General features: G+C 36.9%; 1 protein-coding gene across 1 annotated transcript in view; it reads left to right on the top strand.

Annotated features, from left to right (window-relative positions):
* FBXO11 (F-box protein 11) overlaps positions 1-16,500 on the top strand; it is an 87,310-nt gene that overhangs the window by 47,686 nt on the left and 23,124 nt on the right. Inside the window, exons 2-5 of the mRNA XM_038551237.1 lie at positions 13,488-13,615; positions 13,756-13,837; positions 14,230-14,374; positions 15,909-16,038. Coding sequence (XP_038407165.1) covers positions 13,508-13,615; positions 13,756-13,837; positions 14,230-14,374; positions 15,909-16,038 — 465 coding nt within the window. The 5' untranslated portion in view covers positions 13,488-13,507. The remainder of the gene's footprint in view (positions 1-13,487; positions 13,616-13,755; positions 13,838-14,229; positions 14,375-15,908; positions 16,039-16,500) is intronic.

The following is a 16,500-nucleotide window of genomic DNA, read 5'->3' as shown; positions in this document are numbered from 1 at the left end:
GGGAGCCTGATGCAAAACTCAATACCAGGACCCTGGGATCATGACCTGAACCAAAGGCAGATGCTCAACCCCGGAGCCACCCAGCTGCCCTCACCTATAGTTTTCTTTCTTGTGGCACCCTTATCTGGTTTTGCTATCAGGGTAATGTGAAATGAGTTTGGAAAAGTTTTCTTCTCTTCTGTTTTTTTGTGTTTTTTTTTTTTTTTTTTTTTAAGATTTTATTTATTCATGAGACACAGAGACACAGGCAGAGGGAGAAGCAGTCTCCTCACAGGGAGCCCAATGTGGGACTTGATCCCTGGACTGGGATCACGCCCTGAGCCAAAAGCAGACATTCAACCGCTGAGCCATCCAGGCATCCCTCTTCTGTTTTTGAATGAATTTGAGAAAGATTGATATTAATTCTTCTTCAAATACTTGGTAGAACGTAACAATAAGAACCCATCATAAAAGGAAGAAGACTCATCAGTATGCTGCCTTAGACCCCTTTTCTAAAATAGATCATATGTCAGGCCACAAAACAAGTCTTAATTAAGTTGAAGAGAATTGAAATCATATTAGGCATCTTTTCCAACCACAGTGGTATGAAACTAGAGAATTAATTACACAAAGAAGACTGGAGAATTCACAGATTGTGGATATTAAACAGTATCCTGCTGCGAAACCGGTGAGCAAAGGAGAAATCAAAAAAATACCTTGAGACAAATGAAAATAGAAATGTGACAAACCGGGATCCCTGGGTGGCGCAGCGGTTTGGCGCCTGCCTTTGGCCTGGGGCGTGATCCTGGAGACCCGGGATCGAATCCCACATCGGGCTCCCGGTGCATGGAGCCTGCTTCTCCCTCTGCCTGTGTCTCTGCCTCTCTGTCTCTCTCTGTGTGAGTATCATGAATAAATAAATAAAAAATCTTTAAAAAAATAAAAAAAAATAAAAAGAAATGTGACAAATCTATGGTATGCAGCAAAGAGGGAAAGTTTGTGGCAATAAATGCCTACTGCAAGAAGCAAGAAAAGTCTAAAACAACCTAATTTTATACCTTAAAGAACTAAAAAACAACAAATGAAGCCAAAAGTTAAGTACAAGGAAGGAAATAATAATGATTAGAGCAGAAATTAATAAAATAGAGACTAAAAAGACAATAGAAACGATAAAGAAGGGACGCCTGGATGGCTCAGTGGTTAAGCTTTTGCCTTTGGCTCAGGGCATGATCCCAGAGTCCTGGGATCAAGTCCCACATCGGGCTTCCTGCATGGAGCCTGCTTCTCCTCCTGCCTATGTCTCTGCCTCTCTCTCTCTCTCTCTCTCTCTCTCTCATAAATAAATAAAATCTTAAAAAAAAAAAAAAAGATTAAGGAAACTAAGAACTGGTTCTTTGAAAAGGTAAAATTGACAGACCTTTAGCTGGACTCACCGAGACAAAAGGAGAGAAGGCTCAAAATCAGAAATGAAAGAGGAAGTATTACAGCTGATGGCCCAGAAGTGCAGAAAAAAAGGATTAGAAGAGATTTTTGTTGTTGTTAGGATTAGAAGAGATGAGAATGAAGTTATATACTAACAAATTGGACAACCTAGAAGAAATGGATAAATTCCTAAAAATATACAACCTACCAAGACTGAATCATGATGAAGTAAAAAATCTGAACAGATGAATTACCAGTAAGGAGAGTGCATCAGTAGTCAAAAAACTCTCAACAAAGTCCAGGACTAGGCTGCTTCACTGGTAAATTCTACCAATTCAAAGAATTCATGGTTGCTCTATTTTACCAGTAACTCACATTGTACCTGGCACATTCATTCATTTAGTCTTCATTTAGTCAGCAAATATTTGTTGAACATGCTTTATGTCAGGCAATTTGTTTAATTTTTTATGATTTTTTTTTTAATTTGGGAGAGAGTTCAAGCAGGGGAAGGGGCAGAGGGAAAGAATCTCAGACTGCTGAGTGCACAAGAGCCTGAAGTGGAGCCCCATGTGGGGCTTGATCTCACTATCCTGAGATCATGACCTGAGCCAAAATCAAGAATTGAACACTTAACCTACTGAGCCACACCCCAGTGCCCTTGTCAGGCAGTTCAGAATGAGTTGGTTTGATTTTTTTCTGTTGAACTGAAGTCTTGTTTGAATTTTCAGTAACTTTTTTATATCAAAGAAGTGGCTTCTAAAGGTTATTATTCATTAGACAATGTATAAATATTTTTCTTTGACCAGTCTTAGACAATCCCTATAGTTGTGTTGTGGTGGAATTCAGCAAAAGTGTGTGTGTGTGTGTGTGTGTGTGTGTGTGTGTGTGTAAATAATAACTGAATGTATTAATGGGAAGTATGTAATAGTATCGTGAATAATTATATATTTTAAAGTTTGTAATGATATAATTAGAAATACCTGATATAGGGATGACTGAATGGCTCAGCAGTTGGGCACCTGCCTGCAGCTCAGATTGCGATCCCGGGTCCTGGGATTGAGTCCCACATCGGGCTCCCTACGGGGAGCCTGTTTCTCCCTCTGCCTGTGTCTCTGCCTCTCTCTCTGTCTCTCATGAATAAATAAATTAAATCTTTAAAAAACAAAACAAAACACCTGATGCTAGTAAGTCATGCTTTTAAAAAGCAGTGTTTTATTATGACTTTATTTCTAGACTCCCTACCTTAAATATTTAAGAAAAATGTTAAATAAAATAGTTAAGCTTTAAGTAAAATATTTAAGTTAAAAAACATTTTAAATGAATTTTATCTTCAGTTTATTCAGTGGATTTTTTTTTTTAGTAGTTGGAAAAAGCTGTGGTAGTTCCCAACTGTGTTAGAAACAGTTGTCAAGTGTGGTTCTTTACAACGTGAGACTGGGAGCTGTTTCTAAACACACAGTTACTAGCACAGATTTGCTTAAGTTTCCAATCTGATCCCTGGCTATGGGTAAGTAATGCGGAATATGTATAATATTTGTGGGGGAAGGAAACTGCTTAAATTCCATAAACTCTAACTCTAGGTTCATGTATAGCATGAAGGACTTTGAACCCCAGCCAAGCAGTAGTAGAGTTTTTTGTAAACCTTTCAGATAGTTAAGTATATAAAAATTAGGATATTCTTCTAGCTTCAAAATGTATAGACTTAGGTCTCTTATTTGTTGAAATGAATCCTAATATAAGTTTTCAGTCATATTTAATATCAAAGATTTCCGGGCAGCCCAGGTGGCTCAGCGGTTTGGCGCCACCTTCAGTCCAGGGCCTGATCCTGGAGACCCCGGATCGAGTCCCGCGTCAGGTTCCCTGCATGGAGCCTGCTTCTCCCTCTGCCTGTGTCTCTGCCTCTCTCTCTCTCTCTCTCTCTTTTTCTCTCTCTTCCTCTCTCCCTCCCTCTCTCTGTCTTGTCTCTCTATCTCTCATGAATAAATAAAATCTTAAAAAAAAAAAAAAGATTTCAAAGATTATTTTTTAGTTAAAGAAGTATGCTTATTTTCCAGACAGCTTTACTTAAACCTTAGCTCCTATTAATAGTGGGGACTTTGGTATATTTGTGTAGGGTTTACAGTAAAATCTAAAAATTACAAAATTAAATTTTTGAAGGATTGTTTATTTATTCATGAGAGATGCAGAGACATAGGCAGAGGGAGAAGCAGGCTCCCCACAGAGAGCCTCATGCAGGACTTGATCCCAGGACCCCGGATCACAACCTGAGCCAAAAGTAGACACTCAACCACTGAGCCACTGAGGCACCCCTACAAAATTAAATTTAATGGTATGTGTGCTTGTATATAGCATCCCTTTGAATTGCATGGTACTAATTTTTTGCCTTTTAGAGCACTGTTAAGTGGTTGTTTTTGGTTTTGTTTTTAATGTTATTTTTGAGTGATCTCTACACCCAACATTTGGGGCTCAAACTCACAACCTTGAGATCAAGAGTCACATAATCAACTAAGCCAACCAGGTGCCCCTAGAGCACTAATAAGGTCTTAATAAAATTGTGTGTGTGTCACTGATTTTTTTTTTAAATTATAGCTACTAGAATATTAAAAATCACCTATGTGGGAGGCACCTGGCTGACTCATTCATAAGTTCAAGCCCTACATTGGATGTAGAGATTACTAAAAAATATAAATAAATAACTTTTAAAAATTACATACATGATTGCATTCTGTTTCTACATAGACATCTCTAGCTGAGGACATATTTCCTAACTGAAAATTATGCTTTCTGTAAATTATGGTTGAAATTGAGCATTTTGGGTATTGAGAATTATTTTTTATTAGTCTTAGATTACAGCTTGACATCTGAATATTGGCATTCTAATATTAGATGTAAAGGTGAAACTATATAAAGTTAAAAGGGATTTAACAAGATGTTATTTTAAGGGCTTGCTTTTAGACTTTGTTGGAACAAAACTATAATGTTTTATGGTTTCTTGATTCTTGGATTGGAGTTAGTTTGACAGTTACCATTAACCATTCACTTTATTGGTTTTCTCATTTATTTATTTAACAAATTTTTTGTTTCATATGTGCCAAATCTGCTTCTCCATAATTGTAGGAGGGAATAAAAAATAATGGATATGCCTGTAAATGAGTTCATGGAGTTGGAGATAGAAAGAAATGAAGCAGTTCTTGTCCGGGTTTTTGTTTTCTGTAAAGTAGTGTATGTAAGATCATCATAGTTTACCAGTAGTGATGGTTTCTAGGAAAAATTCCTTGACTTGAGTAAAAATTGAAGTGTTCTGCATAGATGTGAATCAACATTTATTGAGTACTTAGACAACAAAGTAAACACTGAGGAAGCATATAAATAAGAGGCCTTGGGGGCACCTGAGTGGCTCAGTCCATTAAGTGTCCAACTCTTGATTTTGGCACAGGTCATGATTATCAGGGTCCTGGGATTAAGCCCCATGTTGAGCCCCATCCATGTCCAGCCTCATGTCAAACTCTGCTCAGCAGGGAGTCGGCTTGAGATGCTCTACTTCTCCCTCTGCCCCTCCTTTGTGCGCTGTCTCAAATAAATAAATCTTTAAAAGAGAGAGAGAGATCTTGCCCTCAGAGCTTATATTTTTGTTGGGAAAATATGGCATAAACCAAAAATAAGTAACATAAAGCAGCTATGACGTATATGGTACTTATACAATACTACAGATTCTTACACAATTCTACAGGAATTCAAAAAATGAAGAGAACACTAATTTTTTTTTAGTCTTTCTCCTTTGCTTCTTACTATAACAGTGGCCAAGTGATCTTTTCAGAATGACCCCTTTTTAAATACCTTCTAGTACTGTATTTTTTTAATATAAATTTATTTTTTATTGGTGTTCAATTTTGTATTCTCAGAACAGTCAGTGGTAGTTTATTATGAGAACTATATAGAAATTAAGCACAGATTCTTTACTCCAGCACAAGTAAGAATTTAATACAGTTCTTTTGGAACTGAGCTTTGAGTACTTTAGAATAAGACAGTGTTTACAGATGGGAAATTGAGGTTACAGTGTCATTACACAATTCAGATTACATGGCTCCATGTATTTGATTGCTGTGAACTTCAGGTTGCAGCTGAGTTAACCAACATCTTTTCTTTCCATTAGTACTTCTGAATTTCTTACTTTTCAGTCTTTAATATTTGCTGTGTTGATGGTGAGAAGGAAAGGATTCCAGGGTGAGGTGGGTGGGTGAGGTGTAGGTATCTATTACTATAGATAAGATCTGTAGTTTTTTTTTTTTTAAGATTTTATTTATTCATGAGAGACAGAGAGAGAGAGAGAGAGAGAGAGAGGCAGAGACATAGGCAGAGGGAGAAGCAGGCTCTATGCAGGGAGCCCAACATGGGACTTGATCCTGGGTCTCCAGGATCACGCCCTGGGCCGAAGGTGGCGCTAAACCGCTGAGCCACCTGGGCTGCCCAAGATCTATAGATTTTTATTTTTTATTTTTTATTTTTTTAAAGATTGTATTTATTCATGAGAAACACAGAGAGAGAGAGAGGCAGAGACACAGACAGGGAGAAGCAGGCTCTGTGCAGGGAGCCCAACGTGGGACTCGATCCCGGGTCTCCAGGATCACGCCCTGGGCCGAAGGCGGCACCAAACCAGCACCACCGGGGCTGCCCAAATCTATAGATTTTAAACTGGAATGGGAGTGGAGTGAGAGAGAGGGTTGTATAGGATGAAAAGTTTTGAGAGTGTACTTTTGAGTAGAAACTACTAGCAGCATGATAAACCAACCTGATAGAGATATGCATATATACCACAAGCATATAAAAATAGAACACAAAAGAAGAGCAAAACTTTAAATGAATAGCTAAGCTCAAAAGAAGGAAAGAAGAAAAAAAATAAAGGAAAGAAGAGAAGGAAACCAGAAAAGAGAGAAGTCAAAGCAGTAAGTGGGAGCTGGTGCTGCTGTATAAAATAGCACAGGGACCTTTTGGTCTTGGAGTATATCTCCTAAAGGATCTAGAGTGGAATTTTAATGCATATATGGGGATGGGAGACATGTAGCCTTGGGCCTTTTCAAAATAGAACTAGCACTAAAACCCAGGTATATGGCCTAGAACCTGATACAGCTTCCCTAATTGTGCAAAATTTTTATTTTATTTTATTTTTAAAAGATTTTATTTATTCAAAGAGACGCAGAGGGAGAAGCAGGCTCCATATAGGAAGCCTGACATAGGACTTGATCCCGGGTCTCCAGGATCACACCCCAGGCTGCAGGCGGCGCTAAACCACTGCGCCACCAGGGCTGCCCTGTGCAAAAATTTTTAAAGAGTGATCAGTGATAGAACAGTCTAAAACATAGTATAAAGTGTGTGTAAAATTATTCAAAATAAATTTTAGTAAATCCCTTTTTTAAAAAAGGAGAGGAGGGATGATAATATGCCTATTTAAAAAAGAAACAATAGGACTTGAAAAAAACAAATCAACTTTCAGAAATTAAAAATATAAAAATGGAGGGGCACTTGGTTCAAGGTTCAGTTGGTAGGGCATGCAACTCGATCTCAGGGTTGTGAGTTCGATCCCCATGTTATGTGTAGAGACTACTTAAAAATAAAATCTTTTTTATTTTTTTTTTAATTTTTATTTATTTATGATAGTCACAGAGAGAGAGAGAGAGGCAGAGACATAGGCAGAGGGAGAAGCAGGCTCCATGCACCGGGAGCCCGATATGGGATTCGATCCCGGGTCTCCAGGATCGCGCCCTGGGCCAAAGGCAGGTGCCAAACCGCTGCGCCACCCAGGGATCCCTAAAAATAAAATCTTTTTTAAAAAATTATGTACATATATAGGGATCCCTGGGTGGCGCAGCGGTTTGGCGCCTGCCTTTGGCCCAGGGCGCGATCCTGGAGACCCAGGATCGAATCCCACATCAGGGAGCCTGCTTCTCCCTCTGCCTGTGTCTCTGCCTCTCTCTCTCTCTCTCTCTCTCTCTCTCTCTCTGTGACTATCATAAATTAAAAAAAAAAAATTATATACATATATAAATGGAAATTGGCTTGAGATGGGTTAAATACAAATTAGATATCATTGCTTGAAAAGGAAAGAAAATCTGGGGGTGCTTGGCTGGCTCAGTCAGTGAGTCATATGACTCTTGATGCCAGGATTATAGGTGCAAGCCTCATGTTGAGTGTTGGGATTATTTAGGAATAAAATCTTTAAAAAAAAAAAATCAAGAAAATCTAGCAACAAATGGTTAAGAACGAAATCTAAAATGTAATCCAGGGCAGCCCCTGTGGTGCAGCGGTTTAGCGCCGCCTGCAGCCTGGGGTGTGATCCTGGAGGCCCCGGATCGAGTCCCACGTCGGGCTCCCTGTGTGGAGCCTGCTTCTCCCTCTGCCTGTGTCTCTGCCTCTCTCTCCCTGTGTCTCTATGAATAAATAAATAAAAATCTTTAAAAACTAACTAACTAACTAACTAACTAAATAAATAAATAAATAAATAAATAAAATGTAATCCAAAAGTAAAACGTTGAAAATACAAGGCTGAAAAAATACTAGGCTGTCATAAAACAGAACAAAAAGCTCTTAGGAAAACATTATCAGGGGATCCCTGGGTGGCGCAGCGGTTTAGCGCCTGCCTTTGGCCCAGGGCGCGATCCTGGAGACCCGGGATCGAATCCCACGTCAGGCTCCCGGTGCATGGAGCCTGCTTCTCCCGCTGCTCCCGGTGCATGGAGCCTGCTTCTCCCTCTGCCTGTGTCTCTGCCTCTCCTTCTGCTTGTGTCTCTGCCTCTCTCTCTCTCTGTGTGACTATCATAAATAAAAAAAAAAAAAAAAAAAAAATTTAAAAGGAAAACATTATCAGGCAAAACTAGCTAGATTTATTTTTAGAGAAAAGAGAGAGGGGAGGATGTGGAGGCAGGAAGGGCAGAGAGAGAATCTCAAGCAGGCTCCACGCTGATCTTGGGGCTCAGTCGCACAAAACACAAGATTGTGACCTGAACCGAAACCAGGAGTTGGACGCTTAACCCACTGACTGAGCCATCCAGACAGCTCTCAGTCCAAAAGAGATTTTTAAGGCAAAGCATTATTAAGGATAAAGAGCCATTGCATAATGACAAAATAATTCTTGGTTTTCACTACCAGGAGGAAATAATAATCTTGAACCCGTATGTCCAAATAACATTATCTTAAAGTTATACAAAGCAAAATTTTACGTACTACAAATAAAGGACTACCTGCAGATATAGTGAGAGATTTTAGCATATTTCATTCATAAGCTAATAAATCAGATCACCATTACCACCATCCCCAACAAAAGTAAACACATAAATTATGTGAACAACACAGTTAACAAACTTGACCTTTCAGATTTATTTAAACTTTAAAAAATAGAATGTAGAGGTTCCAAACATTAGAGCACATATGAAACATTTGTAGAAATTAACCACATGTTAAACTACGGAGGGATGACACCACAAATAGGCATATTACTTTGCACTATGGTTCATAGAAAATTGGCTTGGTTTTCCAAGTTTCATTTGGAAGTGATGTTATTAGAATAATATATTTAAAGGAAATAATAGAGGGAACAGACACCTGGGTGGCTCAGCGGTTGCGCTTTTGCCTTTGGCTCAGGGCCTGATCCTGGATTCTGGGGATCGAGTCCCACTTCAGGCTCCTTGCATGGAGCCTGCTTCTCACTCTGCTTGGGTCTTTGCCTCTCTTTCTGTGTCTCTCGTGAATAAATAAATAAAATCATAAATACATATATACATATATATATATATATATACACACACACACACATACATTCATAAAATCCTAATGAATGAATGAAATTATAGCAAAAACATTTATTCAACACTTAAATGAGCCAGACATAGTGGTGAGTGTTTTGCTTGTGTTACTCTATTTAAATCCCTTCAGGAACCCTGTGAATTATAAGATACTATTATCTTTAGTAGATGAGAATTTAGGTTTAAAAATGTTAATTTACTCAAGGTTTGCTGTTAGAAAAACAACGTCTTTGCTATTATAAAATATAGCCAAGTAGAGAAACTCATATGAAACATATAGGTTATCAAATTATTATTAAAGTTGGTATTTTAATACCAGCAGGTCAAGGAATAGAACCTTGCTGGCCCCTGCAACTCAGTACCCTTTTATGTGTTTCAATTATCATCCCAATCCTTCCCCTACAAAACATGTTTATGATGATGTTTTGGCTTTTTCTTTATAATTTTAATACCAAAGTGTACATTCTTAAGCAGTATGCTTTAGATTTGCTTATTTCTTCCCCTCTGTTTTTCCCATGCAATTTATTTGTTGAGGAAACTGTTAACAGTTTGACCATTTAGAGTTTCTTACAGGTTTGATCACATTCAGATTAGGTGTTTGGGCAAAACTGCTGTGTTCTTTCATCAGGAGATTTGTTATCTCTGGTTGGTTTTCTTTTTGTGATAAAAGGGACTATTGATACTCAGCAGTTGAATCCATTAACTCTTTAGAGATTGCAAATTTTATTTCTTCATTTATTGGTGGAATGTTTCTCTAGGGAAGCTTCCTTCTCAGCTAATACTTGATTACCTGGTGGTTCAATTTATAGAAGAGAGGAGGAATAAATGTTTATTTCCTGTTATTTACCAGTTTTCAAAATGATGACTTGGTTTTCACTAGCCTCTTTCAAAATAACCTTAAAAAAATTTTTTTTAAAGTATCATTATAAACTCATGGATTAATTTTTTTTTTCAGTTCATTCTGGTTATTCTTATGGATGCTCAAATTGTCCCATCTTTGGCCAATAGGAGCCTCTTCAAGTTAGCTCCCTGCCATCATGGAATATATATTTTAGTGTAAATATAGCTATTTATAAACAGATATAAATGGTTCCCTGCTTGGGGATGAGTCTGCATGTTCTCTGTCTTTACCCCCACTTGTGTGCACGAGCATACTCTCTCTCAAAAAAAAAAAAAAAAAACCATCAAGATCAAATGCTGCTAGTCATTCTCGTTGGTACTAGAGTCGGCTTCTAGGCTCTGTCACTGGACAGAGCTAGGGAATAGGCTCATCTATATATATTTAGTAAATATAGCTATTTATAAACATATGTGTAAATATATATATATACACACACACACACGTATATATAGCCTTAAAACACACCTACACTAAACACGTTATTCTGTGTATTGGTTTTTATACTTACTATATATTAGCAATAATTCCTTATTAGTCTGTATAGAACTGCTTTGTATTTTGTAATGACCACAAAATATCTGTTGTATAGCTGCACCATAGTTTATTTAATAGTTATTGATGAACATTTTGACTGTTACCCCCACAGTATTATAAATAGTACTACAATAGATATCTTGGTACATACTACTTTGCCCACATCTATGAATATAGTTACAGAATCAATTACAGAGTCAATCAATCAATTACAGAAATGGAATTACTGAGTAATAATGGCTATTGCCAGATTACTGTCCTTCAAGCAATTAGGAACTTTTCCCCCACCATATCTCCTTTAATGATTCTAGCATGTGATTGTACTTTTTGATCTTTGATAATCTGCTACTTTAAAAAAATCTCACTGTAGTTTTTATTAGTATTTAAACTTAATTCTGAGTTGTCTCTTCATGTTGTTGGCCTAATTTTCTATTGAATTGTTCATCTTTTCCATTCTGATTTGTAGGCATGCAGATATAATAAGGAAATTAGCCTTCTGTGACATGTATTGGCAAATATTTTTTCCTTATTGTGTTCCTCCTTTGATTATGTTTATAGTGTTCATTTTCCAGCAGAATTTTAAAAATTTTTATGTGTTACTCAAATCTATTAGCGTTTTTTTTTTTTTTTTTTTAACAGTTTATACTTAGAAAAGAATTAAAAGTACAGTACAAGGAAGGTTTTCCCCTCTGGTCGCCCTTCAGAAGTTGCCAGCCTCTTGTCCTGCCACCTCCTAATACTTTAGTGTGTATTTCCTACAAAAAAGGATATTCTCCGAAATCACTGTGCTACAGCTATTAAGATCAGAAAGTTAACAGTGACACGTTGCTACCTTTTCTAATCCTTTGACCCCCATTCAAGTTTCACCAATTGTCCTAATATCATTCTTTTAGCAAAAGGATCCAGTTCAGAACCATGTGTTGCATTTAGTTACTATATCTTTTCTATGTCCTTCATCTTGGAACAATACTTTAGACTTTGCTTGGCTTTCATGAGTGTGACAATTTTGAGGATTATTCAAAACAAATTAGAATTGCATTGGTCTGAGGTTTCTTCAAATTAGATTTAGGCTATATATATATCTTTATCATTAAAGTGACGCTGTGATCTTATTGTATGCTATAAGGTGGCACACAGTTTGAGTTTGTCCTGTTGATGATACTCACCTTGATCGCCTGATTAAGAGGCAGTGTATGATGGGCATCATTTAGTAACTTTACACTAGTAAAGTTACTGTTTTTCCCTAAGTATGCCATTCCTTATCAAACTTTGAAGTTATTCATTTATGTATCTCTAGCAATATGAATTTATGGGTTACTTTCCATTCACTCGATTATAATCCCTTTACTATCACTATGAATTTTGATATTCCAACATTATTATGCTAGTGAGTGACAATTTAAGCTGATTTCTAGGTCCCATGTCCTCATCATTCTTTGGGCATTTTCTTCTTTCTGTCATAAGATATTCCAGGCTCATCTTCTAATTTCCACCAACCTGAACTCAGCCATTTCTCCAAGGAGCCCTTATTCCTTTTTATAAAAAATATTCAGAAGCCAAGATCTAGGGATGGTTGGGTGGCTCGGTTGGTTGGGTGTCTGACTTCGGCTCAGTTCATGATCCTCAGGGTCCTGGGATCAAGCCCTGTGTGTTGGGCTCTCTGCTTGGCCAGGAGTCTGCATGTTCCTCTGTCTTTACCCACTTGTGTGCACATTCTCTCTAAAAAAAACAAAAACAAAAACAAAAAAGCCCCACCAAGATCAAATGCTAGTCATTCTTGTTGGTACTAGAGTGTCACTGCTTCTAGGCTCTGTCATTGGACAGAGCTAGGGAATATGCACAAATACATTCACCCACATCCATTTACATCTGTATTTATCTAAGTATTAAAAACCATCAGTTCACATTGATACCTCCAATTCCAGTCTTAATACTAAAGGGTTTATTCTAGTTTTCTATCTTTTTATATTTTAAATCTCTCCTATGACAAAAACCTGGCTTCCATTTCTATATTTAATTGTTTGATGGATTCCTGTATTGTTATATACAATATACCAGTCTTCCAGTTCCACCATCCCTTCTCCTTTGTGATGCCCTTATCTCCCTACTCTTGCTCTGACTCTCCATTCTATGCCACCCACCCCACCCGCACCCTCAGACTTCCTTCCATCCTTCTTGAGCTCCAGCATCTTATGCCACAGTTTGAGTCTATGCAGTATCTGCATAGATACCATTTTCATCCTACTTGATATCTGATACCCTACACTGAGCTATCCCTCTCCATGGACACCCTCCTCACCTGGCTTTGATTCTGACACCTCTTGCCAGGCTACTCTTCTCACCCCACTTGGACTGTAACCAAGTGAACGTGCTCCTCACCTTTTTATAAATGCCTTCCAAAATTTGTGTTACACCTCTTCTTCATCTTAACATTATAAAAAATAATTATCATTTTCTTTTACTGATTTGATTATTTTGTATTTGAATATATGTTCTGGGGCACCTGAGTGGCTCAGTAAGTTGAGCGGCCAACTCTTGATTTCAGCTCAGGTCATGATTTCAGGGTCCTGGGATCAAGCCCTGCATCGAATTCCCTGCTCGCTTGCTCTCTCAAATCAGTAAATCTTATCTTTAAAAATACATATATGTGCTCTATTTTGGAATTTATTGTGAAGAAATGAAGTCTAACATTTCTTTCAGGTGTTTATCCAGTTGGCTAGAATTTTATGTGAAAGTTGTATCTACCTCCTCTCCTCCTAAAAAATTTATGAAGTTTCTTAAAAGTATACTGCATCCAAGAGCTTTTTGAAAAAAACAATGGGTGTCATTTTTCATGTTGCTTTTGTTTATAACAGATGATGATGTACCTGCAGATATGGTTGCTGAAGAATCAGGTCCTGGTGCACAAAATAGTCCATACCAACTTCGTAGAAAAACTCTTTTGCCAAAAAGAACAGCGTGTCCTACAAAGAGCAGTATGGAGGTAAATTAAAAGTAACTGCTTTTTTTTTTTGGTAATGAAAGAATTGTTAAAAAACAAAGGGAAGTGTCACTGTTTTTTTAAAGTAACGATTATGTATGGTAAAAATATTTGCTTAATCAATTTTCATTTTGTTTTTCAAGGGTGCCTCAACTTCAACTACAGAAAACTTTGGTCATCGTGCAAAACGCGCAAGAGTATCTGGAAAATCACAAGATCTATCAGGTATTTCTTCTGAGAAAACTACAGAATGGCATTAAATAATCTTATTTTGTTTGATATCAAAAAATTAAATATAGCTTAATGGTATGTTTGGGATTAAGAAGGTAATATTATAGAAAAAGCATGGGAACCCTGACCTCTCACTCTTCTGACTTTTGTGTATAAAAATAACATTTTATAAACCAGTTTCTGAAATGGTACATAACAGCTAAAAGAAAGAATACTTAAGTCAGAACAAAAGAAGGTATATGTGTTTTATCTGTCAAAGCAAAATGCTTATAAAATGATGATTAAAAAACTATTCATTAGATAAAATGAAAATTATGCTTTTTAGTGAGAAACTTGTTGCTATCGCAATAAATAGTTTATATTCTGCTTGTTAATCTCTTTTATAGCAGCACCTGCTGAACAGTATCTTCAGGAGAAACTACCAGATGAAGTGGTTCTAAAAATCTTCTCTTACTTGCTGGAACAGGATCTTTGTAGAGCAGCTTGTGTATGTAAACGCTTCAGTGAGCTTGCTAATGATCCAATTTTGTGGTAAGTGAAAATTTATTTCTTATTATCTTGAGATATACTATTTGTTGCCCCAAATGCTAAAAGATGGTGGGGAAGTTGAAGTGTGAGTTGGTAGCTACAGTTAGATAGATGGAACAGAATTAAAATGCTTAAAAATTCCCATGTTACCTGTTTATCAAAAATATAGGTTGTTGGTCCAAGTGGTATGTATGTATGTATGTATGTGTTAATTTATTTTTAAAGATTTTATTTATTTATTTATTCATTCATATGAGAGAGAGAGAGGCAGGCAGAGACACAGGCAGAGGGAGAAGCAGTCTCCATGCAGGGAGCCCGACGGTGGGACTCGATCATGGTTCTCCAGGATCACACCCTGGGCTGAAGGCAGCACTTAAACTGCTGAGCCACCCGGGCTGCCCCCAAGTGGTATTTATAAAACAAGAGTACTATCTCTACTATTTCTCAGTTAATAACAACTGAGTGATTGTGGGAAATTTTTTCGTTTAAATTTAAGCTTCATAGAAACAGAACTATGTCTAATTTAAAACAGGTAATTAATCTGATAGTTTAATGAGAAAGTAGATTTGGATACATTCACTTTTGGAAAATAGTTAACAGTTATATCCATGAACCTTAAAATATGCATGTCCTTTGACCCATGTAATTCCACTTTTGGAAATTTTTTAGCTTTATGTACAAATTTTTCATAATAGCATAGTTAATAGTGGAGGAAAATTAGAAATGATCTAAATCTTTGGCACGAAGGGAATGAATGGACTAACAATGGAATGTGTATTTGAAGGGCGGTGATTATATACATGTAACTGATTTTTTCAGAATTGTTGATAACATGGGAAAATGCTGTGTTCTAAAAAAGTTTTTGAAAAGAATACAAAATTTTAGATGCTATATAATCACAGCTAATAAATGAAAGTATCTGTAGATAAAAAAGACTTGGAGGAAACACTGCTTTGCACAGGAAGTGATAATAGTTATTATGACTACATTTCTGAGATTTGATGGGTTTTGACAATAACATAAATGAACTAAAGATATGAGGCATTAAGTTCAGAATATTTTATTGAAAGCCATCTTTGGTTTTTTTTTTTTTTTTTTAAGATTTTATTCATCTGTGATAGAGACCATGAGCTGAGGGGGGAATGCAGAAGGAGAGAGAGAAGAAGCAAACTCCCTGCTGAGCAGGGAGCTTGATGCAGAGCTCGATCTCAGGACCCTGGGATCATGACCTGAGCCAAAGCCAAAGGCTTAACCCACTGAGCCACCTAGGTGCCCTGAAAGCTAGCCTTTTAATAATAACCATATGAGGTCTTTCCAGTAGGGTGGCCGTTTTTTCCTCAATAAATTTTGAAGACTTGACACGTTATTTTGGGAAGTGAACTTTTTTTTTAATATGTTATATTGTTTTAGCCAAAAACTGTTTTACGGTTAAAATTTTGGTTTTTTGTATTCTTCTGTGTTTTTGAAGCATCAGATAATTTTCCAGTTATTTAAAGGATGTTTTATAAAGGAATCTTTCATCCTTTTACTTCTTTAGGAAACGATTATACATGGAAGTTTTCGAATATACTCGCCCTATGATGCATCCTGAACCTGGCAAATTCTACCAGATTAATCCAGAAGAATATGAACACCCAAATCCTTGGAAAGAGAGTTTCCAGCAGTTGGTATGAAGTATAAATGGAAAATATTGACTTATATTATATATTCATAAATAAAATTTCTTTTTAAAAGATTAATTTAAACTCAAGAATAGGTTTCAAGCCAATGAATATATTTATCAGTCAACAAAACATTCAACAATTCTTTTCACTACTGACATATTAATAATTTTAACAGTGGCAGTAACCATCAGTAGCCTGAGAGGAGTTATACATTTTATGGGTCTGTTTGAACCTTTTCTTAAATTGTTAGTGTTCAGTAGTTGTTTTAATTTTTATATGGTCCTTTATGAGTGGTTCTCAACTGGGGGTGATTTTGCTCCACAGGGGACATTTGGCAATGTCTGGAGACATTTTTGGTTGTCACAACTGGAGAAGAGGATTCTACTGATATCTAGAGGGTAGAGGACAGGGATGCTGCTAAATCTTACAGTGATGCACAGGACAGCCCCCACAGCAAAGAATTAC

The sequence above is a fragment of the Canis lupus genome, chromosome 10 (assembly GCF_011100685.1).
Source record: "Canis lupus familiaris isolate Mischka breed German Shepherd chromosome 10, alternate assembly UU_Cfam_GSD_1.0, whole genome shotgun sequence".
In the NCBI taxonomy this organism is placed as follows: domain Eukaryota; kingdom Metazoa; phylum Chordata; class Mammalia; order Carnivora; family Canidae; genus Canis; species Canis lupus.
This window is presented reverse-complemented; position numbering and strand designations above follow the sequence as displayed.